The sequence below is a fragment of the Arachis hypogaea genome, chromosome 15 (assembly GCF_003086295.3).
Source record: "Arachis hypogaea cultivar Tifrunner chromosome 15, arahy.Tifrunner.gnm2.J5K5, whole genome shotgun sequence".
NCBI lineage: Eukaryota > Viridiplantae > Streptophyta > Magnoliopsida > Fabales > Fabaceae > Arachis > Arachis hypogaea.
In genome coordinates, this window is record NC_092050.1 from 159,863,573 (window position 1) to 159,891,377 (window position 27,805).

The 27,805-nt window shown below is 33.3% G+C and overlaps 1 protein-coding gene and 1 pseudogene across 1 annotated transcript; both read right to left on the reverse strand.

The window, feature by feature from the left end:
• Positions 1-7,561: 7,561 nt before the first annotated feature.
• Positions 7,562-19,655, reverse strand: LOC112749453 (tryptophan aminotransferase-related protein 4-like; annotated as a pseudogene).
• Positions 19,656-20,210: 555 nt separating this feature from the next.
• On the reverse strand, positions 20,211-26,164 carry LOC112747298 (tryptophan aminotransferase-related protein 4-like). The gene is made up of 5 exons (XM_025795249.3): positions 25,875-26,164; positions 25,094-25,397; positions 23,435-23,730; positions 21,492-21,775; positions 20,211-20,581 (listed from the first exon to the last, which is right to left on the reverse strand). Exons 1-5 carry the CDS (start codon positions 26,156-26,158, stop codon positions 20,388-20,390), a joined length of 1,362 nt encoding a protein of 453 aa, XP_025651034.1. The 5' UTR covers positions 26,159-26,164; the 3' UTR covers positions 20,211-20,387.
• Between the last annotated feature and the right edge of the window lie 1,641 nt (positions 26,165-27,805).

A 27,805-nucleotide genomic window follows, 5' to 3' on the forward strand; every position in this document is an offset into this window, starting at 1 on the left:
TTCTTCTAATTAAATTCTTAAAATAAATCCGTGATGGTAAACGTTATGTCTTTAATTAGAATATTGAAAATATGTACAATAAATATAATAAATAGAATCACAATATTTATTAATAAAGAGTAAATACTAAAATTCACATAAACATTTAATACATAAATTAACTTAGTCACAAAAAAAAATACATAAATTAACTTAAGTATCGAAATATTTTTTTTTTTTTGACATAAGAACGGCTCGGGGAGTTTCTTTATTACAGCAAGATGCATGGGAATTAATTGGACAATATTCCTAACATACATGTAATTATTATGGGAAAGTATGAGGAGCCGATGGAATATTTATATAATGTGTACAATGGAGATTTAGGGAGTATTAGAGATATAACCATTAGTGTTACCTTTTTCTATTAGCTGAAGTTTTTGGATGAGTAGTAGCATGACATAGTATTAGAGCGCTAGATCCGAAAGGTCAAGAGTTTGATCATCGGTGAACCCCAAAATCAGTTTAAGTTTTTGGGAAGATGTTTATTATCTCTAGTACTCTGATGGTTATTCTAGATAGTATAGGAGATGTTCATTTTGTAACTCAATAGTCCATTGTATACATTATACAAATAGTCCATTGTCTCCCTAGATATATGAGTTTGTCCCTAGATATATGAGTTTGTTGTGATAAGAGCACGTGTATATTGTGTAGTTATGATCAATTGCAGTTAGTTAGTGTTCAGTTGCAATTGGTTAGTGTAGTTAGTGTTTCAGTTAGTCAGTTACTCCTAGCTGATTAGTTGTTACTGAAGCTTCTAGAAGAATCACCACCAGCTACAAATAGATGCCACACTTCTCTTGTATCTCAACTCTTGATTCATTGATCACTCTGTTCAATAACAGAACCTTCTTCTTCTCTCCATCTCTCACTGTTCACCCTTCTCCATGTCCCTTATTATACTCTTCAGCTAAGCTGCTTCTGTTTCTTACAGCCTAAGTTGCTAATACCTTCATGGTATCAGAGCTCAATGAGAATCACTGCCTATTGTGATTCAGATTGGGTTGGAGATCCTGACGATAGAAAATCTGCCAGTGGATACTGTGTCTTTCTAGGATCAAACTTAGTGTCCTGGGCCTCAAAGAAGCAAACGACAGTGGCAAGATCCAACACTGAGGCAGAATACAGAAGCATGGTAGACTTGACAGCTGAACTGATTTGGGTGAAGAACTTGCTGTGTGAGCTACAATTTCCACTAGAGGAGGCTCCCTTGCTGTACTGTGACAACCAAAGCGCAGTGCTATTAGCTGCAAACCCCATCCTACACTCCAAGTCAAAGTATTTCGAAATTGATCTCTACTTTGTGAGAGACCATGTCAACAGCAAGGCTATAAAAGTGCACCATATCCCTCGAACAGTCTAAGTAGCTGATATCCTCACAAAGCCAATCTCTTCTAAGGCATTCCTACACTTCAGAGACAGATTGAAAGTCACTGAAGTCACACAAATATACAGGGAGCAAGAAGTATGTGTTGCAGAAAACAAGAGAAAAGAAAACTAGAAATGATGATAGGAGCACGTGTATATTGTGTAGTTATGATCAGTTGCAGTTAGTTAGTGTTCAGTTGCAATTGGTTAGTGTAGTTAGTGTTTCAGTTAGTCAGTTACTCCTAGCTGATTAGCTGTTACTGAAGCTTCTAGAAGAATCACCACCAGCTACAAATAGATGCCACACTTCTCTTGTATCTCAACTCTTGATTCATTGATCACTCTGTTCAATAACAGAACCTTCTTCTTCTCTCCATCTCTCACTGTTCGCCCTTCTCCATGTCCCTTATTCTACTCTTCAGCTAAGCTGCTTCTGTTTCTTACAGCCTAAGTTGCTAATACCTTCATGGTATCAGAGCTCAATGAGAATCACTGCCTATTGTGATTCAGATTGGGTTGGAGATCCTGACGATAGAAAATCTGCCAGTGGATACTGTGTCTTTCTAGGATCAAACTTAGTGTCCTGGGCCTCAAAGAAGCAAACGACAGTGGCAAGATCCAACACTGAGGCAGAATACAGAAGCATGGTAGACTTGACAGCTGAACTGATTTGGGTGAAGAACTTGCTGTGTGAGCTACAATTTCCACTAGAGGAGGCTCCCTTGCTGTACTGTGACAACCAAAGCGCAGTGCTATTAGCTGCAAACCCCATCCTACACTCCAAGTCAAAGTATTTCGAAATTGATCTCTACTTTGTGAGAGACCATGTCAACAGCAAGGCTATAAAAGTGCACCATATCCCTCGAACAGTCTAAGTAGCTGATATCCTCACAAAGCCAATCTCTTCTGAGGCATTCCTACACTTCAGAGACAGATTGAAAGTCACTGAAGTCACACAAATATACAGGGAGCAAGAAGTATGTGTTGCAGAAAACAAGAGAAAAGAAAACTAGAAATGATGATAGGAGCACGTGTATATTGTGTAGTTATGATCAGTTGCAGTTAGTTAGTGTTCAGTTGCAATTGGTTAGTGTAGTTAGTGTTTCAGTTAGTCAGTTACTCCTAGCTGATTAGCTGTTACTGAAGCTTCTAGAAGAATCACCACCAGCTACAAATAGATGCCACACTTCTCTTGTATCTCAACTCTTGATTCATTGATCACTCTGTTCAATAACAGAACCTTCTTCTTCTCTCCATCTCTCACTGTTCACCCTTCTCCATGTCCCTTATTCTACTCTTCAGCTAAGCTGCTTCTGTTTCTTACAGCCTAAGTTGCTAATACCTTCATGGTATCAGAGCTCAATGAGGATCACTGCCTATTGTGATTCAGATTGGGTTGGAGATCCTGACGATAGAAAATCTGCCAGTGGATACTGTGTCTTTCTAGGATCAAACTTAGTGTCCTGGGCCTCAAAGAAGCAAACGACAGTGGCAAGATCCAACACTGAGGCAGAATACAGAAGCATGGCAGACTTGACAGCTGAACTGATTTGGGTGAAGAACTTGCTGTGTGAGCTACAATTTCCACTAGAGGAGGCTCCCTTGCTATACTGTGACAACCAAAGCGCAGTGCTATTAGCTGCAAACCCCATCCTACACTCCAAGTCAAAGTATTTCGAAATTGATCTCTACTTTGTGAGAGACCATGTCAACAGCAAGGCTATAAAAGTGCACCATATCCCTCGAACAGTCTAAGTAGCTGATATCCTCACAAAGCCAATCTCTTCTGAGGCATTCCTACACTTCAGAGACAGATTGAAAGTCACTGAAGTCACACAAATATACAGGGAGCAAGAAGTATGTGTTGCAGAAAACAAGAGAAAAGAAAACTAGAAATGATGATAGGAGCACGTGTATATTGTGTAGTTATGATCAGTTGCAGTTAGTTAGTGTTCAGTTGCAATTGGTTAGTGTAGTTAGTGTTTCAGTTAGTCAGTTACTCCTAGCTGATTAGCTGTTACTGAAGCTTCTAGAAGAATCACCACCAGCTACAAATAGATGCCACACTTCTCTTGTATCTCAACTCTTGATTCATTGATCACTCTGTTCAATAACAGAACCTTCTTCTTCTCTCCATCTCTCACTGTTCACCCTTCTCCATGTCCCTTATTCTACTCTTCAGCTAAGCTGCTTCTGTTTCTTACAGCCTAAGTTGCTAATACCTTCATGGTATCAGAGCTCAATGAGAATCACTGCCTATTGTGATTCAGATTGGGTTGGAGATCCTGACGATAGAAAATCTGCCAGTGGATACTGTGTCTTTCTAGGATCAAACTTAGTGTCCTGGGCCTCAAAGAAGCAAACGACAGTGGCAAGATCCAACACTGAGGCAGAATACAGAAGCATGGCAGACTTGACAGCTGAACTGATTTGGGTGAAGAACTTGCTGTGTGAGCTACAATTTTCACTAGAGGAGGCTCCCTTGCTGTACTGTGACAACCAAAGCGCAGTGCTATTAGCTGCAAACCCCATCCTACACTCCAAGTCAAAGTATTTCGAAATTGATCTCTACTTTGTGAGAGACCATGTCAACAGCAAGGCTATAAAAGTGCACCATATCCCTCGAACAGTCTAAGTAGCTGATATCCTCACAAAGCCAATCTCTTCTGAGGCATTCCTACACTTCAGAGACAGATTGAAAGTCACTGAAGTCACACAAATGTACAGGGAGCAAGAAGTATGTGTTGCAGAAAACAAGAGAAAAGAAAACTAGAGATGATGATAGGAGCACGTGTATATTGTGTAGTTATGATCAGTTGCAGTTAGTTAGTGTTCAGTTGCAATTGGTTAGTGTAGTTAGTGTTTCAGTTAGTCAGTTACTCCTAGCTGATTAGCTGTTACTGAAGCTTCTAGAAGAATCACCACCAGCTACAAATAGATGCCACACTTCTCTTGTATCTCAACTCTTGATTCATTGATCACTCTGTTCAATAACAGAACCTTCTTCTTCTCTCCATCTCTCACTGTTCACCCTTCTCCATGTCCCTTATTCTACTCTTCAGCTAAGCTGCTTCTGTTTCTTACAGCCTAAGTTGCTAATACCTTCATGGTATCAGAGCTCAATGAGAATCACTGCCTATTGTGATTCAGATTGGGTTGGAGATCCTGACGATAGAAAATCTGCCAGTGGATACTGTGTCTTTCTAGGATCAAACTTAGTGTCCTGGGCCTCAAAGAAGCAAACGACAGTGGCAAGATCCAACACTGAGGCAGAATACAGAAGCATGGCAGACTTGACAGCTGAACTGATTTGGGTGAAGAACTTGCTGTGTGAGCTACAATTTCCACTAGAGGAGGCTCCCTTGCTGTACTGTGACAACCAAAGCGCAGTGCTATTAGCTGCAAACCCCATCCTACACTCCAAGTCAAAGTATTTCGAAATTGATCTCTACTTTGTGAGAGACCATGTCAACAGCAAGGCTATAAAAGTGCACCATATCCCTCGAACAGTCTAAGTAGCTGATATCCTCACAAAGCCAATCTCTTCTGAGGCATTCCTACACTTCAGAGACAGATTGAAAGTCACTGAAGTCACACAAATGTACAGGGAGCAAGAAGTATGTGTTGCAGAAAACAGGAGAAAAGAAAACTAGAGATAATGATAGGAGCACGTGTATATTGTGTAGTTATGATCAGTTGCAGTTAGTTAGTGTTCAGTTGCAATTGGTTAGTGTAGTTAGTGTTTCAGTTAGTCAGTTACTCCTAGCTGATTAGCTGTTACTGAAGCTTCTAGAAGAATCACCACCAGCTACAAATAGATGCCACACTTCTCTTGTATCTCAACTCTTGATTCATTGATCACTCTGTTCAATAACAGAACCTTCTTCTTCTCTCCATCTCTCACTGTTCACCCTTCTCCATGTCCCTTATTCTACTCTTCAGCTAAGCTGCTTCTGTTTCTTACAGCCTAAGTTGCTAATACCTTCATGGTATCAGAGCTCAATGAGAATCACTGCCTATTGTGATTCAGATTGGGTTGGAGATCCTGACGATAGAAAATCTGCCAGTGGATACTGTGTCTTTCTAGGATCAAACTTAGTGTCCTGGGCCTCAAAGAAGCAAACGACAGTGGCAAGATCCAACACTGAGGCAGAATACAGAAGCATGGCAGACTTGACAGCTGAACTGATTTGGGTGAAGAACTTGCTGTGTGAGCTACAATTTTCACTAGAGGAGGCTCCCTTGCTGTACTGTGACAACCAAAGCGCAGTGCTATTAGCTGCAAACCCCATCCTACACTCCAAGTCAAAGTATTTCGAAATTGATCTCTACTTTGTGAGAGACCATGTCAACAGCAAGGCTATAAAAGTGCACCATATCCCTCGAACAGTCTAAGTAGCTGATATCCTCACAAAGCCAATCTCTTCTGAGGCATTCCTACACTTCAGAGACAGATTGAAAGTCACTGAAGTCACACAAATGTACAGGGAGCAAGAAGTATGTGTTGCAGAAAACAAGAGAAAAGAAAACTAGAGATGATGATAGGAGCACGTGTATATTGTGTAGTTATGATCAGTTGCAGTTAGTTAGTGTTCAGTTGCAATTGGTTAGTGTAGTTAGTGTTTCAGTTAGTCAGTTACTCCTAGCTGATTAGCTGTTACTGAAGCTTCTAGAAGAATCACCACCAGCTACAAATAGATGCCACACTTCTCTTGTATCTCAACTCTTGATTCATTGATCACTCTGTTCAATAACAGAACCTTCTTCTTCTCTCCATCTCTCACTGTTCACCCTTCTCCATGTCCCTTATTCTACTCTTCAGCTAAGCTGCTTCTGTTTCTTACAGCCTAAGTTGCTAATACCTTCATGGTATCAGAGCTCAATGAGAATCACTGCCTATTGTGATTCAGATTGGGTTGGAGATCCTGACGATAGAAAATCTGCCAGTGGATACTGTGTCTTTCTAGGATCAAACTTAGTGTCCTGGGCCTCAAAGAAGCAAACGACAGTGGCAAGATCCAACACTGAGGCAGAATACAGAAGCATGGTAGACTTGACAGCTGAACTGATTTGGGTGAAGAACTTGCTGTGTGAGCTACAATTTCCACTAGAGGAGGCTCCCTTGCTGTACTGTGACAACCAAAGCGCAGTGCTATTAGCTGCAAACCCCATCCTACACTCCAAGTCAAAGTATTTCGAAATTGATCTCTACTTTGTGAGAGACCATGTCAACAGCAAGGCTATAAAAGTGCACCATATCCCTCGAACAGTCTAAGTAGCTGATATCCTCACAAAGCCAATCTCTTCTGAGGCATTCCTACACTTCAGAGACAGATTGAAAGTCACTGAAGTCACACAAATGTACAGGGAGCAAGAAGTATGTGTTGCAGAAAACAAGAGAAAAGAAAACTAGAGATGATGATAGGAGCACGTGTATATTGTGTAGTTATGATCAGTTGCAGTTAGTTAGTGTTCAGTTGCAATTGGTTAGTGTAGTTAGTGTTTCAGTTAGTCAGTTACTCCTAGCTGATTAGCTGTTACTGAAGCTTCTAGAAGAATCACCACCAGCTACAAATAGATGCCACACTTCTCTTGTATCTCAACTCTTGATTCATTGATCACTCTGTTCAATAACAGAACCTTCTTCTTCTCTCCATCTCTCACTGTTCACCCTTCTCCATGTCCCTTATTCTACTCTTCAGCTAAGCTGCTTCTGTTTCTTACAGCCTAAGTTGCTAATACCTTCATGGTATCAGAGCTCAATGAGAATCACTGCCTATTGTGATTCAGATTGGGTTGGAGATCCTGACGATAGAAAATCTGCCAGTGGATACTGTGTCTTTCTAGGATCAAACTTAGTGTCCTGGGCCTCAAAGAAGCAAACGACAGTGGCAAGATCCAACACTGAGGCAGAATACAGAAGCATGGTAGACTTGACAGCTGAACTGATTTGGGTGAAGAACTTGCTGTGTGAGCTACAATTTCCACTAGAGGAGGCTCCCTTGCTGTACTGTGACAACCAAAGCGCAGTGCTATTAGCTGCAAACCCCATCCTACACTCCAAGTCAAAGTATTTCGAAATTGATCTCTACTTTGTGAGAGACCATGTCAACAGCAAGGCTATAAAAGTGCACCATATCCCTCGAACAGTCTAAGTAGCTGATATCCTCACAAAGCCAATCTCTTCTGAGGCATTCCTACACTTCAGAGACAGATTGAAAGTCACTGAAGTTACACAAATGTACAGGGAGCAAGAAGTATGTGTTGCAGAAAACAGGAGAAAAGAAAACTAGAGATGATGATAGGAGCACGTGTATATTGTGTAGTTATGATCAGTTGCAGTTAGTTAGTGTTCAGTTGCAATTGGTTAGTGTAGTTAGTGTTTCAGTTAGTCAGTTACTCCTAGCTGATTAGCTGTTACTGAAGCTTCTAGAAGAAACACCACCAGCTACAAATAGATGCCACACTTCTCTTGTATCTCAACTCTTGATTCATTGATCACTCTGTTCAATAATAGAACCTTCTTCTTCTCTCCATCTCTCACTGTTCATCCTTCTCTATGTCCCTTATTCTACTCTTCAGCTAAGTTGCTTCTGTTTCTTACAGCCTAAATTGCTGATACCTTTATGTTGAGTAGTATCTCAAAATCATCTTGGCTTCTAGAGATACTTACACGTGCGAAGCGATCATCTGCACTAAAATAATTGCCAAGGTGGCAACTGATTCCAGCAGCTTTCAGAGTTTCATAGCAATTCTTGTCTTCTTCTCTCTCACACTTCATCCATGCATAGGCTATATATGATGATCACCAAAATTGAAACATAAAATAGAATATTATTAGAATATTATAAGGACATATATATATATATATATATATATATATATATATATATATATATATATATATATATATATATATATATATATATATATATATGTTTTTGCATGATGTGTTAGAGAAAGCTCAGAGGACACTTTCCATGAAAGGTTCAGGCAGTGACCTAGAACCATCTTTTTACTCAATTGACCGAATTCAACTCTGTCTTGTCCAGTTTCATGGAAAACATGAACAACAAAGATAGCAAACAAAGTCTTAATAAAGCTATTGTAGTCTTAATTTCATATAGGATACTAGCATCTAAAGTCTAAAGTAGTATTTATTTATTATGTTTATCTAAATTGAGATACTGAATCTTATTATTTAAAATTTAATTAAACTAATCCAATTTAGTTGATGTTTTATGAAAGAAATAAGATGATTATAACAAAGTCTTTGATTTTTCTTCCATGATTCAAATCCAAAACTTGAAAAATCAATAGATCAAAGTGACTACCAATTGGATGGTGAACGTGTGCTCCTTAAACTGTTCTACATCAAAATGACCTAAGTCAACCTAGATTAATTAAACTTTACTATTATTTAATTAATTTAATGAAAGTTAAATAAAAAGAAAAAAAAAAGAATCTACTCGCCTCGAGATCCTAATCTGTGAACATTGAGGTTTAATCTAACAAGGTAACATCTTACAATTCCTAGCACATAATCAGAATTTTTCTTTCCATATGATGAAGCAAGAGTTAAATTGAAAATAAATACTATTTTTGTGAACAGATGATTAAAGATTCGGTCCTTTATGTTGGAAATACTTAACAAGAATCACATGACATATGCTCATCTTCACAAGTTAATTAGTGTTTTTTCTGGGAAGTTGTAGCTAACAAATAAAATGTGTAACTCTTCTAAATCATGAGTATGGTTTAACATCCCCAAATCTTCTAAATCATGATGTTAATTACAAATATGTATGGATTGAATTGGCTTAATGTAGATCCCAAAAAATATTCTGTCAACAGTGAATAGTTGTTATTGATAGTAGTTTTGTGAGAGAGATCATGTTTGATGTAAAGGAATTATAAAATATTTTACACAAGATACATGATTTTCACTGAAATGGCATTTTTTAAATTTTAAAGTATTCACAAAAAGCTCACTTAGCCAAACATCTCAACATTATATTCACAACCGAAGATGCACCATGTTCATAGACATGAGTTATGCTTTTTCTCTAATAATGTCAACAACATTAATTCCAAAGCCAAAATCTTTGACACCAAACATTCCCTCAATTCTCCAAAATCCTCTAACATAGTCTCAAAACAGAGAAATCCCAATAGCAGTAGGCATTGAGACATCAAATTGAAGTCCAAAGAGATTGGAAGAACAGCTAGATGTATTTATCACATATAAGATTCAGATAATAGTATACTTGGTATTTTTATCAAACCTTGAAAAAAAATGGTACAATTTGGCATAGTTTAACAGAAAAAATTAAAAAATAAAACTAAAACATGCTTCATAACCAATAGGTACATGAGAAATTTCAGATGAGAATAGATGCTCAAGGAAAGTATTTGCAAGCTGTGTTAGAGAAAGCTCAGAGGTCACTTTCCATGGAAGGTTTAGGCAAAAATCTAGAAGCATCAAGAGCTCAATTGTAGGAATTCAACTCTAACTTGTCCAATTTCAAGGAAAACATGAACAACAAAGGTAACAAACATGGAAGGTTCAATTCAGTTTGACTTAACCAGCAAAAGAAGCTATGATCTTGTATCTGCAAGTGGTGGTGGATATGAAATTGAATCCAAATTCCTGTCATAAAGGCTATGATCATTTTGAACTATCATATGTTTTTTTCTCTTTTATATTGTTTAACTAAAGTTACATATTAGGAATAAAGTTTATCTGATTCACTGCACAATATCTTTAATGATCTTAACGTCATGATAAAATCTTCATGAAAATCGAAACATTTATATTTATGATTCTACATGAGAGATAGATTAGATTAATTAAAACCAATCAAGTCTCATCACTTGAGACAGGAACAAAATAACAGACCGCAATTCATTCTTGCTAATCAACACACCCGTTTCAAGTAGTTAAGTTATGACAGAAACAGGATGGCGAACTAACCAGGGATAGGGAGAGGCCGCGATAGCTCAGGATGGCACACAGTGGAGGGTGGCTCAACATTTTCGTGCACGGCGGGCAGAGTACCCACGATCGGCAGCACCTTCGCAGTGGAGCAGCAACGGCAGCAGAGTTCGCGCGCTACCAAGGACTCTAAGCGGGTTCTGCTTAATCTGGGGAAGAATGAATTAGACTTTATAGGAGAAATTAAAAAGGGGAAAAGGAGAAATTGTTAACAAATCCTTCACAACCTTGTTTTGGAATAGCAGCAATGAGTGTGCTTCGCGGGCTACCGAGTACTCTTCACGGGTTTTCTGCAAATTTGGGGGGAACCAACTCAGGTTTATAAGAAAAAAAGAGGGCAAAACAAAATTGATTTTAGATTGGATCCTCACCTGGCGGCGTTTTTGATGGAGTCGCCGCTGATGATCAGGCAAGCGAAGGAGTTCTGCTTCCCCAGCATGTTTTGCGGCGGCGAGGTGTGTGGCCTCCAGATCTTCGCTGCTATTTACCGTGCCTGGCATAGTCCTGGCGACGTTTTTGATGGAGTCGCCGCTGATGGTTGTGGCACGCGAAGGAGTTTTGCTTTCCCCAGCAAACTTTGCGGCGGCGAGATGTGTAGCCTCCAAATTTTCGCCGGTATTTACCGTGCCTAGCGTAGTGTATTCATGTATTAAGAAGTTTCAACTACTTTGGTTATTAATTAACTAGCTCAAAATCTTCTATTATTCGTGAAATAAATAAATAATTAAACTTCTAACTAATATATAATGAAAAACTAACACTGTTAGGGACTAACTTTTTCAGATTTTGAATAAGCGAACAACTAACATTTAAAAAGAAACAAATGATATAAGTGAAATTTTATAACGAGTGAGACATTTAAAAAAGAATGATACTTGCTTATTAAATAATAATTAAATTTAATTAAAATTATTCGTCACTGAAACTTTTCAATGAAAAACTATTCCTAAATTTACTTATACAAAATTTTGTATGTGTAACATTATACTAATAGACATGCATAGTCAAAATTGAAAAGACTAAGTCACCAAGACTAATGATAAAATGAACTTGATTATTACCTAAAGTATAAAGTATAGTTATGAGATTCTATCAAGTGAACTATTTGTTATTGGTTTAATCAGTAAATTATTGATCGAACTGTTTAATTTGTTTAAATTTATTGAAAAAATAGGTTTGATTAATATGATAAGGGAGTGTTAGGGGGCAGCAATTTTTATGTTTTGTAACCATCAATTGGCCATCAATAGTGTTTTTAATGGTATGAGATTATATCCAACGGTGAAAAATCACTCACTTTTCTTTTGATGGTTAAGTATTGGCCACAAAACACAAAAATTGCTGGCCCTAGACTTTTTCAACAAGATATACCTGAAATAGGATATTTGAATGTTTTGTAAATTAAAATGAGCAATATTTACGAGATAATTTCTGTACGGTAAAACGATTAGACATAGATAGAACTTGTTTAAGCCTTGTCGCATATCCAAATTGAAAGAAGGGTTTAGCATTTCCTTCAAGAACCACATTGAGTAACTTTAATGCTCTTAGCTGAGCCTCTCGAGAAACTCCCATGGTGTTAATTTGTATATACTCTTCCATCTTTTTGTATAAGCCTTCATCCTTCACTATTGCCCATCTGTAATAATGGCACCAATATATCATATATTCTAGAAGAGAAATGCTATTTGTACATTAAAATTAGTCATTAAAATCAGCTACTAATATATTTGTGTATAAATATATGTGTGGTTTAATTTATTTTCAATATGTATTTATATTCCAGCATGTATTTTATATTGGTGGCTGACTTTGGTGGCTGATTTTGGTGTATACGTAACATAACTCATTTTAGAAATATAATACCTTTAATATATTGCGACGGTTTTTAATCCTAAACCCTAATTGCTCAAAAATCAAAATAACTGTAATAACTAATAAGGGTAGGTTTTGACACATTAAGAATTGTAGAAATTTCGAAACAATCATAAAATAAACAAATAATTTGTTAGAGATATAATCATTTATATATCATATTCATTCTATCAACTTAAATTTTTAAAAAAAATAATATCGTAACATAGTATTTAAAACCGCCACAAAAACATTAAAAACCGTAACTATATATGTACTAGAATTATATTACTGTTATAAAATAATATATATAAGTTAGTATTAATAATGTTACACAAATCTATTGCCACCATGGCCTGTGAGTTTGGAATTAGAAAATATCATGAGATCTTCATCAGCAGGAGAAGGAATAGGAGTGAAATGTGGCCAATAGTAGATAAGATCGTGAATGGTTTTAACATTAGGGCCTTTAAGAACAGCCTTAGTTAATAACCCATCTGGATTATTAGGTGAGACACAAACTCTATGAACCTTGATGTGATGTTATCTAACTTGTTCTTCCACGGTCTTGTATCCCCTTCATATGTATAATATCTTGAGTTAAAGAACTCGGTTTGTTTTCTAAACAGCTCTGCCACAAAGGAATAAAGGTAAATTGTCATCACATATATATATATATATATATATATATATATATATATATATATATAGGATCAGTTAGGTGATTTTACTTATTATTAATGAATTATATTATTTAGGGTAAAGTATACTTTTTGTCCATGAAGATTGATAAAAGTTTTAAAAATATCCCTAAGTTTTATTTTGTTTCAATTTTGTCCTAAAAATTTTCGATTTGCATCAAATATACTCCTGACGGCTAATTTTTCAAAAAATTTAAGACAAATTCAACAACAATTTAATAAGAATAACCCTCAACACAAGCAAATCAAATATAATTTTCATGCATTATTATTAGATTGATCTTAAATTTTTTAAAAATTTAGCCGTTCGATAGTATATTTGATACAAATCGAAAATTTTTTGGACAAAATTAAAACAAAATATAACTTAGGAGTATTTTTGAAACTTTTGCTAAACTTTTGGGACAAAAAATATACTTTATCCTATTATTTATTAGTTTGTTAGAACATTTTGTTTTATTTTTAAAATATTATTCTACTCTTTATTTTATAGGATAAATTACACTTGTACCTCCCTTTTTTTGAGGTTTATTAAATTTATGTATGTGACTCCTTTAATTTATTTGACTAGTATACATTTATTTCCTATATATGTATTATACCAACTGCACGTCTACATAATACACTTAGATTATTTGTAATTAACATATATATTTTTATATGTGTGTTTGATAAACTAACTTTTTATTTTATTTTATTCAATTTATATTAAATGGCAAAAATATCCTTCATATCAACGTTATTAATTAAAAAAAAATTTTGTAATTATTATTTTGTCTTTGTGATTTTTCAATGCATAATGACTTTTTATCACCTATTTCTAATACAATTTCAATTTAATATTGCAATAGAACGGAGATGAGCATACACTGGTCAAATAAAAAAAGTGATTATGTAATTTTGATAAACTTAAAAAAATATGAATGAAATTCGGTTTCTAAATTTTCCTTAATCTCTCAATTTGTAGTGATTTATAACCGTCACAAAAATGATACGCCAAAATATTGTATAAGTCGTGATTGTTAAATGCAGGAAAACTGATAAACGCAGTTGTTTTTATATGAAGTTTATAATTAAAAATTATTATATGATAATTTAGTCAAACTTATCAAATTATCTAATAGTTCTCATCAAATATCAACTTCACGTGAAAACAACTGCGTACGAGTTTCCACTTATAACAAATAGAAGAAAAAAAAGAATATTAATAAATAAGCTTACAGGATAATATGGAGATGTGTTGAGTACTTTTGATGGATCCAATAATGATGATTTGTGAGACAATGCATAAACTGCGGCATTGATGAGTTATGTTGAACCACTTCCAAACACAATGTACCTGAAAGGTACCAAGCCTTAAGGGAGAAATTCAGAGAGAAAGGGAAAGAGAGAGAGAGAAGCACAAAAGGTGTGAAGCTACATTCAACTCAGTAACTGAATTGCAGCATGTGTGGAATTGCTATTTATATGTATATTGCTAGCTAACTAATCTGTAACAAACTATGGAACTTGCTAGAAGCTGCTGCTGAGTCAGCTGGGCTCTTTACTAACTAACTCTAACAGAAACAGAATTAACAGTAATGACACTAATAGCTAGCTAGCTTATAACTCCTAACATCATCTCTAGTTTTTCCTTTCTTGAGGAATTGCAATTGCTTGTTGATCACAGACGTTCAGCTTGGTTCGAAAGTGGAGAAAAGTCTCAGAGGGAACTGCTTTTGTGAAGATGTCTGCCACTTGCACTGTCCCAGGGATGTGTCTCACTTGAACTTTCTTGTTGTTGACATGATCTCTAACGAAGTGGAGATCTATTTCGAAATGCTTGGACTTGGAATGTAGGATTGGATTGGCTGCCAGCAATACAGCACTCAAGTTGTCACAGTATACCATTGGTGCTTCAGAGATGGTTAGCTTTAATTCAGCCATTAGACTCCTTATCCAGACTAACTCTGCCACTGTCTCTGCCATGCTTCTGTACTCTGCCTCAGTACTGGACCTGGCTACAGCAGTTTGCTTCCTCGAAGCCTAGGACACCAGATTCGAGCCAAGGAACACGCAATATCCAGAGGTTGATTTCCTATCATCCGGGTCACCAGCCCAGTCAGAGTCACTGTAGGCAGTGATCTTCATTGCAGTGTTGAGTGCAGGGTCCTTTTTGAGATGCAGGCCATGGTGAGCTGTACCATTTAGGTACCTCAACACACATTTTACCATTTTCCAGTGTGAGTTCATCGGAGATTGAACAAACTGGGCCAGTTTGTTTACAGAAAAGCTGATTTCAGGCCTGGTAATAGTTAGATATTGCAAGCTCCCAATGACAGATCGATACAGACTTGGATCATGGAAGTTTGAACCTCCAAGGGCAGAAATTTTTGTTGTAGAGGGAAGAGGAGTGTGGCAGGCTGTGCATCCCACCATACCAGCCTTCTTCATTACCTCTTCAATGTACTTTTGCTGAGTAAACACCAAACCTCCACTCTTAGTCTTTGTGGCTTGGATTCCAAGAAAGTAGTGTAGATCACCTAGATCTTTTAGAGCAAACATGCTGTTTAATTGGCTGATCACCTCCCTAATTGAGTTATCACATTCACCTGTTACAATGATGTTATCTACATATACGAGGACATATGTTTTTAATTGATTCATCTCACGGGTAAACACTGCAATGTCAGATTTTGTGGCTGCAAATCCTAGCTCCTTTAGTCCATTTGCAAGCTTAGAATACCATTCCCTGGGCGCCTGTTTTAGGCCATACAAAGCCTTGTTGAGCTTGCAAACGAGTGAGGAATCTTCTTGTTCATAACCTTGGGGCTGCCTCATATAAACTTTCTCAACTAAATCACCATGTAGAAAAGCATTGTTTACATCCAATTGCATTATGGTCCAAGACCTTGACAGTGCGACAAAGAGCAATAATCAAATAGAGGTTGGCTTGACAACTGGACTGTAGGTTTCTGTAAAGTCAAAACCTGGTTTTTGAGCAAAGCCTTGAGCAACTAGCCTGGCTTTATGCTTCTGAAGTGAACCATCTGCATTATACTTAAGCCTAAACACCCATTTTCTTCCAATTGCATCTCTATTAGGTGGGAGTTTAGTAAGCGTCCAGGTATTGTTTCTTAGGAGAGCCTCATACTCTAGATCCATGGCTGCCTTCCACTCAGGGCACCTGAGTGCTTGTTTAACATTCCTTGGCTCAACACTTGCCATGAACAGCTTTGGTTTGACAATTCCTGCTTTGCCTCTAGTCAGCATTGGGTGAGTGTTTTGGGTGAAGTTAGTGTTTCTAGGTTCAGGGTCAGAATGAGGAAGGACAATTTCGATATCACTGATGGGAATAGGTGTTGGCACTGAGGAAGATGCTAATGGCATTGTGGTTTCTTGCAGACTGCTAGAGGGAAGCAGTGACTGAGTTAAAGACTGATGGTGGTTGCTTAACTGATGTAAGGGAACTTGTGCTGAGGTGTTCAGGGGACTATTTTGTGGTGAAATAGGCTGAGAGAGGTTGGTTGTGGTAGTATACTGGGATAATGTGGGTTGGGGCTGGTGGTTAGCAGGAGGAGGTTGAGTAGATGCTGAGATTCTTGGGATTGTTGGAATTAAGTGTTGTGGAGCTGAGATTGTTGCTGGCTTGAGGCCTTGATCAGCTTGCTTAAATGGAAACTGATCTTCAAAAAATACCACATTTGGTGTGATGATGACCTTTCCCTGTTGAGTAAGGCACTTATAGCCTTTCTGATCAGTTCCATACCCAAGGAATGTACAAGGAGAGGATCTAAAGTCCAGTTTATACTTGTTATATGGCCTCTGATGTGGAAAGTATAGGCAGCCAAAGACTCTGAGTTGATCATATGAGGGTTGCTTGCCAAGCAGTTTCTCAATTGGAGATGCACCATTAAGGACTGGTGTAGGAAGAATGTTGATCAGTTTTGCTGATATGCAAAATGCTTCTCCCCAAAACTGTGTAGGCATTGAAGCTGCTGCAAATAATGTGAGTCCCATTTCTACTATGTGCCTATGTTTCCTTTCAGCAGCCCCATTTTATTGGTGAATGTGAGGGCAAGCAAATCTGTGCTGAACTCCTTTGACCTGCAAAATCTATGACAGACTTCTATACTCAGCTGCATTATCACTTTGCAACATTTTAAGCTTAGTGTTCAGTTGCAATTCAATCTTTTGTTGGAAATTTTCAAAGACTGTTTTTAACTGAGCTCTAGATTTGATTAGATAAAGCCAGGTATACTTTGAAAAAGCATCAACAAAATTAACATAATACCAATTTCCATTACTATCTGGCACTGGGTCAGGACTCCAAATGTCTGAGTATACAAGGTCTAAGGGATGTGTATATTCGGTCTGTGATGAAGGGAAAGGGAACTGATGAGACTTGCCAACACAGCAAGCTGAGCAATTTATTTTAACTGGTAAGGTTGAGGGTTTACAGACTTTTAGTACTTTTGACAAAACAGCATGATTAGGGTGTCCTAGCCTAGCATGCCACACAAGGGAGTCAACTTTATTCCTATTAGTTACTGCAGTAGCATATACAACAGCATAACCAGCTGGTGCTTGCAGCTTGTTAATGCTAGGAAATCTATAGAGGCCTTTTTTCACAGTGCCTTGAAGCACAATCTTTTCAGTGTCTTTACTCTTTACATAGCACCTATCATCATGGAATTCAAAGAAATTTTGATTATCACAACACAGTTGATGCACACTAATTAGATTCTTTGTAATTTCAGGAACACACAACAAGTTTCTCATGTGAAGTGGCTTAGAGCTCAAGTCAGTCTTGAATAAGAGTTACCAACAAAAGAGATATGCAAACTTGATCCATTGCCAATTACTACTTGCTCATTTCCACAGTATTCTTTCTTTTCCATCAGATTCTTCTCATCATGTGTCATGTGATGTGTAGCTCCTGAGTCAGGATACCAACTGAAATCCTGGACTGTTGCTGGTGTTGCTATCAGATTGCACAGGTTTGCTTGTGGTTAAGTCTTTTGATTGCGTCCAGCATTGTTATATCCTTCTCCAGCATAGCCTTCTTCCTCAAATTGATTCTCACTGTATCTGTGCCAGCAAGTTTTTGCAGTGTGGCCGAACTTATTACACAGCTAACACTGTGGCCTGTTATATTCATAGCTTCTTGAATTATATGTTCTGCCTCCTCTGTTGGCCTGTTTGTTCATATCAGCTTCTTGCATCATACTTCCTGCACTGGAGAGACTTCTACCACCTCTGTGCATTCTTCCTCCTCTTCCTCTGAATCCTCCTTTGAAGCATCCTTTTCTTCCTTGCAACTGTTGATGATATCCTCCAAATTGAGCTACGTTTGCCTGTACAAATGCCTCTGGTTTTCTGAACTTTGCTAGCATGCTCTCATGAGCTAGCAGCAAGGCTTCTAGTTCAGCAACAGTTATGCTCTCAGATCTTGCAAGCACAAACGTATATACTGAATAATATTCTTCAGATAAGCCATGTAAAATCGCATTGACATGATCGCTTTTTTTTACTAACTCTCCTACTGATGCCAAAGCATCAATTGTGCCTTTAATCAACAACACATACTCAGTCACAGATCCCCCAATTTGAAGTGTGCTGAGTTTGTTTTTCAATTGCATCACCTTAGCCTTGATTTGAGAAGAGAAGTGATCTTCTAGTCTTTTCCATACTTGATATGTAAGGACACAACCTACCATCCTTGTTGTGAACGGCTTGGTCATAGAAGCCAGTAGCCAGAATTTGAGAAGAGCATCCTGCCTCTTCCATTTCTGATAATCTAGATTCGCTGTAGCTTCTGTTCCTCACTCGATTGCACAAACTGTGGAGGAATTCCTCTTCCTGTGATGTGGTTCAGCATATCATTTTCTTCTATTGTTGAAATTGCTTGATCCTTTCATTGCAGAAAATTGTCCTCATCCAGTTTCATCGATATAGGAGTGGTTATGAATCCTTGCGCCATTGTTGAGTGAGCAGCGAAGCTTGAAAGCTCTGATACCATGAAAGGTACCAGGCCTCAAGGGAGAAATTCAGAGAGAAAGGGAAAGAGAGAGAGAAGCACAAAAGGTGTGAAGCTGCATTCAACTCAGTAACTGAATTGCATCATGTGTGGAATTGCTATTTATATGTATATTGCTAGCTAACTAATCTATAACAAACTATGGAACTTATTAGAAGCTGCTGCTGAGTCAGCTGGGCTTCTTACTAACTAACTCTAACAGAAACAGAATTAACAGTAATGACACTAATAGCTAGCTAGCTTATAACTCCTAACAGTACCTTCCATTAGTGACTGCATTTCCAACAATCTCATGTAGTTTTCTTACCTTCTTCACCAGCAATGGAGAAAATTGATGATCCATCACTATAATTGTATGCCATTCTATGCCACCCTGATACCAACACTGAAATTTTTGTTGCATGCTCCCTCCAAAATGGCTCAAATATATTTAATTCCCCGCTGTAATATTATAATAAATAACATAAATCATCATTAAATAATTATAATAAAATACATATATATGACTTGATCACTGATATATATTTAAAATTATGTTACTTATCCTCAATTCCAAAACTAATATGTTACAGTCACAAAAAAAAAAAAAAAAAACTAATATGTTAAAAAATAATGAAATAGGCGGTTTTTTGTTGGATTAACTTAAAAAATGGTACATGAAGTTGAATTTCACCATTATAAAAGTATATAAAAAGCATAAACAAGTTCGGAAACAAAAACTTAAGGTACTTTTGGTTTATTGTTTTTAGTAGTTTTTTTTAATTTTATAAAAAAATATAAAATAAAAATAAAAAATAAAATTTCATTATTTTTATTATTTTTAATACTACTAAAAATAAAGACATAAATAAAATTCAGTCCAAACACTTGTCTTATTTAAAAAACAATAAAAGAGAAAGAGTAAAGAATTAACCAATGATATAATATGTTATTAAATTATCAATATATAATATTTAAAAAACAATAAAAAATTAATCTAAACGGTCTAAATTTGTCTTATTTAACATTCATTAATTGTCGCTAGAATTAATAAATGTTAAATAAGATAAATTTAAACTGTTTGAGCTGATTTTTTATTGTCTTCTTAGCATTATCAGTTATAAATATTACTTTTATATATATTAAATGAAAAAGGATTTTTACTCTTTAGCATCAGCAGGACAACGAGCTTCAAAATTGGAGCAATCATGACCAGAATAGCATGCATTGCATTCACAAATAGGTCCATATATATAAAATACTTTCTCATCATCATCAGCAATAATGCTTCTTATTATTTCAACATTACAATAGTTACATATTCATATATCCAACAATAATAATGATTTAATTTTATTATACTACTAGAACATGGATATATATACATATACATATACATATATGTGGAGATTGAATAAGATAATTGTATCTAATTCTTAGCAACAAGAACAGTGAGCTTGTTTATAAGAATATCAAAATCATCTTGGCTTCTTATGAGACTGAGACGCACGTAACGATCATCAGCACTATACATACTTCCTTCATGGCCATTGATGCCAGCAGCTTTAAGAATCTCATAGCAATTCTTATCTTCTTCTCTCTCACACTTCAACCACGCGTATGCTGTCACCAAATTGAACAAGTTTTTTCATTTCAACTTAATAAGTAAATACCTTAATAGAAAGTATCAGAAGCTAATATTTTTAACTAGTAAAGGAGTCAATAATTGAATATTCAAAATTGAAAACAATAAAAACATCTAAAATTTAAGTAAAAAAATATATTTAAAAATTAAATTAAATTAAATTAATTTAAGATATAAAATTTATGATTTAATTTAGAATTTATAATTTAAAATTTAGATATTAAAATTTAAAATTTAAAACTTGAAATGATCAATTAAAGTTTAGAGTTGAAAATTTAAGATAATCGAGATAAATGATTAGTAGGTGGTCAATATAATAAGTGACTGATCATAATTGATAAAATTAATAAAATTATGATAAAATTAATAAAATTATGATATTCTGAGAATTTATTAATTCAAAAGTTAATAATTTTTTTGTAATAAGGGTCGTTTGAAAAGTAATTTTTTTAAATTTTTGACTTATAAAAAGTAGTAGTATCAATATTTAGTGCAATTTTTAAAATTAAATTGCAATTTTTTAAGAAGTTATTTAGGATCCTATAAAGAAATTAAAAAAAAATAACTTCTCTCATAATACTACTACTTTTTATCACATTTCTATAAATTAAAATAAGTATTTTTAGAGTTAAAAATCCAAACACAAAATAACTTATTTATAAGCTACTTTTAGATAGTCATTCATTATGTAAATTATATTTTGTCAAAAGAAACTTAATTAAGCTATTTACCTAAATTGGACCTAAATCATATATATTTAATGTATCAAACACAATTTTTTATTAGTTCATAATTTTTTCTTTTTTCTTTTTAAAAATATATATCTACGTACTTATTAGCATAGGCATTGCAATATTTAATAACTTCACAATGGGCATTATCATCTACCTGGTGAAGGATCTCGAACTCTTTTGAAGAATGTGCAATATTGAGGAGATAGTTTTTGTAAAGAAAAACGTTTTGACTTTGATATAATTTGTTTGAGCCTTGACCAGCGATCTCTCATTGTTGAATATCCAAATTGGAATATTTCTTTTGTATCTCCTCCTTCAAGAACTACATTCAAAAGCTTCAAAGCTCTAAGCTGTGCCTCCCGAGAAATTCCCACGGTGTTTAATTCCAAGTATGTCAACATCTTTTCATACACACCCTTATCCTTTATTATTGCCCATCTATAATTATAATTCAATCATAACAATAATATATAACTCCTATATTAGGGTAATCAATCACAGTCATCCGGTAAAAAAAAATATTATTGAAGACAAATTATTACTTTCAATTATATTATGTATGTAAAAAAAATTGAAGAAAAAGTATTACTTCCAACACCAAACATCATATTAGTCTAAGATTGTTTTTAATATTAGAGAAAATTTCACTCCCCTCTCCTGCAAGATGCTAAAATGACACTTCCCTTCCCTCTATTTTATAAATGTACATTCTTAATTCTCCTTCCTTCTAACTTTTAAAAATCTCTTCTTTAATCCATTTTAAACTTTTTGAGTTAACTAATATTAACTTTATCCATTTTTTAAGAAAAAATAAATTATTTTTTAAAAAAATACCCATTAACAAAAATTTTATTTTTTATCATTAAATTTTGCTTACCAAAATATCCTTTAATAAATTATTCTTTTATTGATTAAATTATATTTAAAAAAAATGTAATAAATAAAATTAATTGTTAACAAAAATTTTGGTAAAATCATAAGTTAATAATTAAAAAATTATTGAAGGGTAGGTATCTTAGAAAAAAATAATTTAATTATTAATTTTTTAAAAAGTATTTTGGTAAAAATACAATTTAATCAATAAAAAAATTTATTAAAGGGTATTTTGGTAAGCAAAATTTAATGATAAAAAATAAAATTTTTGCTAATGAGTATTTTTTTTAAAAAATAATTTATTTTTTGTTAAAAAATGGATAAAATTAATATTAGTTAACACAAAAAATTTAAAATAGATTAAAGAGGAAGTTTTTTAAAAGTTAGAAGGGAGGAAAATGTACATTTATAAAATAGAGGGAAAAGGAGTGTCATTTTAGCATCTCGTAAGGGAGGGAAGTGGAATTTTCTCTTAATATTAAGTCAGCAAATAAAGTATTAATTTTATTCTATCATGTTATGCTAGACACAGGACTAAACGATATCATTTTATTTTAATGTTTGAATAAGACAAAATGAGAAGACAAAAAAATATATATATAATATATAAACCGTTTTATCTCTATTCATTCTCCAAACGACTTTGTTTTACTTGGTTTAAGCACTAAAATAAAACGATTTTATTTTGTCTCATGTCTAACGTGGCAGATTAGAATTAGTTTAATATTCTGTTCATTTTATCAACTTTTAAAAAAAAATCAAAAATTAATATAGTGTCTAGAGTTGAATCTCAAAAACAAATATAATAAATTTTAAATTTAAAAGACTAAAATAATAAAAACCATGAATTCAGATATCATATCACTATAAAAATACAATCTTGCTAATCAATTTAGTAGTTAAATTTTGTATACACACGTAGCATTTTTTATATATTTAAATATTTCTTAACAAATTTATCTTAAAAAAGGACCATATGACTTTGACTTCAAATTAAAGTTTTAAAATTTGAATTTATAATTTCTTTAATTATTTTTCATGGAAAAGAAAAAGGCCGTATGACTTTTTTTTTTTTTTTGGTGACTAAAGGCCGTATGACTATGAATCAATATATTTAATTTTTAAATTGACTTATAAATAATATTTTAAGATATATATCATAAATTAATTAGTATTGTGAAATTGATAATAAATTTTTTCATGATAAATATATATCTATCTCACCCAAATCTAGTGCCAGCATGACCTGTGAGCTTAGAAATTGTAAAGAGCATGAGATCATCATCAGCTGGAGAAGGAAGAGGTGTGAAATGTGGCCAATAATAAGCTCTATCGTTAATGGTTTTAACGTTTGGTCCTTCAAGAACTGCCTTATTTAATTTCCCATCTGGATTGTTTGGTGAAGTCACAAATTCAATGAATGTTGTGCCATTATTATCTGTGTTGTTCTTCCATAAAGATGTGTCCCCTTCATATCTATAATCCCTTGAATTGAAAAGCTCTGTTTGTGTTCTATACACCTGCATGATGAGTGCATGCCACAACGTGATGTTAACATAATTTATGTGTGATATAATATATAATTATATTCTTTATATAATTTGATGATTATTTATTTATTTATTTATTTTATACTTTAACTATTTATTTATGTTAGTATAATACTCACACTTAATTGGCCCCAAGATCACTCACTCACGTAAGTAACACTATCATATTTTTTATCTCTCAAACTCACCAACACTCATAATACTAAGGAGAGAGTTTCTAATATTTTAAAACATATTCATTTCATTTATGGAACACACAAAATACATAAGGCATAAGTGCCTTTATATAGGCAAAGTTTCATGCTAAAAGTTCATAATTCTACTAGCTTCTTAATACACATACTTATCCAACTTTGCTTCTTACTTTGACTATTCAAATAAGTAACTTCTTATAATTTCTACCACATCTTGAAAATTCTTTATTAAGCTTAGTCATCAATCTTAAAGCTTTCAATGTACTTCATGATTCTTCTAGTATGGAGGTGATGAGTGCAACTTCCATTCAATTCCAATTCAATTTGATTTTGAACTTCTTCAATATTCTAGTATATTGTAGTTGTACTACTTTCTTGAATATTCTTGATTTAATTTTCTAACCATCTATCTTTCCATAATATATATAAGAATTTTTGTCTATGTTATAATGTTTTAATTTTTTGATATATTTATAAATCATAAGTTAATTTTTTATTTGGAAAACATAATGATGAATTGAATTTAAATACAAAAATTTGTATTATATTATATTTAAAAAACAAAACAACTTATCAATATTAGAATATATATATATATTAAAAGAAATAAAGTAATATAATTAACTCTCACAAAGTTAATAATATACAAGCCAAATTATCTTAGCAAAATTAAAAAGAAAATTCTAATATACCAAAAACATATGTAACGAACCATAATAATTAATAAAGGTTTAATTATTCAGTTGGTCTCTATAATTTTATCGAATTTTTAATTAGGTCTATCTATACTTTTTTATTTTTAATTGAATTCATATACTATATCAGATTTTGTAACTAAGTCTGTCACAAAAATATTAGAATCAACTGATTCTATTAAATAAAATAAAATATTTATTTAATTATTAGGCATATTCGTTTTGCTTAATAGAATATTCTATTAATTTTAACGTTTTTGTCATGACAAAAACTTAATTACAAAATTTGATATGATATAAGAACACAATTGAAAAAGAAAAGAAAATATAAGAATTTAATTAAAAATTCGATAAAATTCATTAAATCATTAATAAACCAAGAAATATATATATGTATATTAAAATACTAATAATGGATATAAAAAATAATTATGGAGAGCTTACTGGGAAATGTGGGGCAGTGGCTACTACTTTTGCTGGATTGAGCGAAGAGTCATTGTTGTTAGGAGAGAATGCATAAACTGCAGCATTGAAGAGTTGTGTTGATCCACCGCCAAATACTATGTACCTTCCATCAGTGACTGCATTTCCAACAATCTCATGCAGTTTTTTGATATGATTCACCAGCAATTGTGATATGTATGATCCATCACTGTATGTGTATCCCATTCTGTGCCACCCTGATACTAACACTGCACTACTTGCTGCATGCCTCATCCAAAACGGTTCTAGAAAATATGGATCTCCGCTGATCAAAATTATTTATTCCAAAAATTTAAAATATTAGAAAATAATAAATAAATATATATATATATATATAAACTTTTTTTTTATTTTAAAGCTTTTTTAAATGAATTAATTGTTTAATTTTTAGAAAACTGGATAATAAAAATCGAACATTAAATTAATTTTTTTTTATAAAAATTCTTTTATTAATAATCAACAATTCTTTTACATTATTAATCATAGGTTAAAATCATATAGAAAATAAAAATTGAGATTGAGTTAAATTCTCCTCATGCATGGATGAGATTCTATATATCAAGAGAAAAAATTAAGCATTAACAATTTTATTCAACTTTTTAAATATTATTGACTAATCGTTAAACAAAAATAATAAATTATATTAATCCCATAACATTACTTCCTAATTTATCTCTAAATATATTTAAAATGACGGATATTAGTCTTTTGTGACGAAAGTGATTAGGGTTTAGTGATTTACTCTCCAGCATTAGCAGCACAATGAGATGAAAAGTTGGAGCAATCGGAACCACTATAACATGGATTGCATTCACAAACAGGTTCATGGCCGTTCAGAACCAAGCCATCTAAGTATGCCCTTCCATGACCGGAGCATGGTATCGCCGCCACTGCCTCTGCTTCCTCCGCCGCACCGGTGCTCCAAGTTGGCTTCCATTCTGTTCCACACACAAACAAGTTTGAGCTATACAATGAAATTAAGATGATGATGATAGTGATGAGTGCTAAATAACTTGGACTCATCATTTTTGGTCAATAAGCTTCTGATGATAACTTTGTGGCTAATGGTTATATATATATACACCCAGATTAATCAGTTTTCAAAATCAAATTAGGAGTTTTTTTTTATTTTATTTTTGGGTTCACATAGACCTAACTTATTTTTGAATTATAAATAATTTCGTATTATATTATAAAATCACTTATTCTAAAAGATTGAAATGATAAAAAAATATATAGTTAATATCTATCATAAATAATTGGCTTGGTATAAAGTTTTGAGATCTTAAAAAAAAGTATTTAAGTATAAAAAAAATATATGCAAAATTTTATGCTTCAAATCTAAAATATATATAGTATTATATAAAGGACGTATTATAATATAAAAAAATCTTTTAAGTATACTGATACATTTAATAAATTTTAACTATCGATCTTAATTATATATATATTTTATAATTAAAAATAACGGTTAAAAATTATTAAAATATCAGTATATCAGTACATTTAAAAGTTTTTTTTATAATATATATATTAATTTCATTGCAATATATAACTATAATTTATTGAGTGCACGTTTCCTCTAATGGAAATTAATTAATTTTTACATGACATACGCAATGTCTATTATCTCACACTTCAAATAATCACATGTTTCCCTTTTATAGTATGTTTGTCTTTGTTCAGATCATGGAAAATTCAAATCCCGGTTATTAAGAAACTTCAACTCGTTGCCGAAAACATGACAATACAATGATTTTATTTAAATTCATCAAATATTTAAATAATTATAGATTATAATTATGTAACACAATCAATATATAAAAAATAATTATAATTTAGTAGTTAAAAAAGTTAAACAAGAAACAGCAAGACAAAAACTAAAAAAAGTACTAATTTGACTTCAGTAGCTATTTTTAAATTAGTTTTATAGTACGTATATCTTGTCATTATTTAAGATAAGAGCAAGGAATATTCAAGTCATGGTTATAGGTTATCTACTCTGTATAGGAAGTCTCAAATCACTGCTAAAACATGACTCAATGCCTTTATTCTTGTTCATGCAATTTAACAGAGCATTAAAAATTAAAAATTAAGAAATTACCGCATATATATATTTATTAAATTATTAACATCAATAATTTTTATGCTAATATTTAATTTTTATCATAATTAAAATTATTTTAAATTTAAAGGATAATTAAAATATTTTTAATATTTTTACTATGAGTATGCTAATATTTTTATTATTGTGTGCTCTAACAAATTTTTTTAAACTCTCAATTTATGAAAATTTGTACATGATGATTTCAGACATATGTGTAGCAATTAAATTCGAGTAACATTATTCTTCAAGATTATTCTTGTTCATAAAAATACAATAGATCCACATACTACACAGCTTTAATCTATCACCACGTTTCTTTGGGGGAAAAAAAATCTATCACCACGTTTCTTACCCTTACTAAACTTTCATTTGCATAAACAATCACGTGTTATATATATATATATATATGCTTGTTTTTAAAAAACTTCTTAATTGATGGTGATCTAGGGGAGAAGGACCACTGTAAAAAATAATAATCCCATAAAAAAAATAATTGCTTGCAATATAAAAATCTTTTAAAAAAATAACATCACATGAAAAAAGAGAAAAGAAAATAATAATATTGA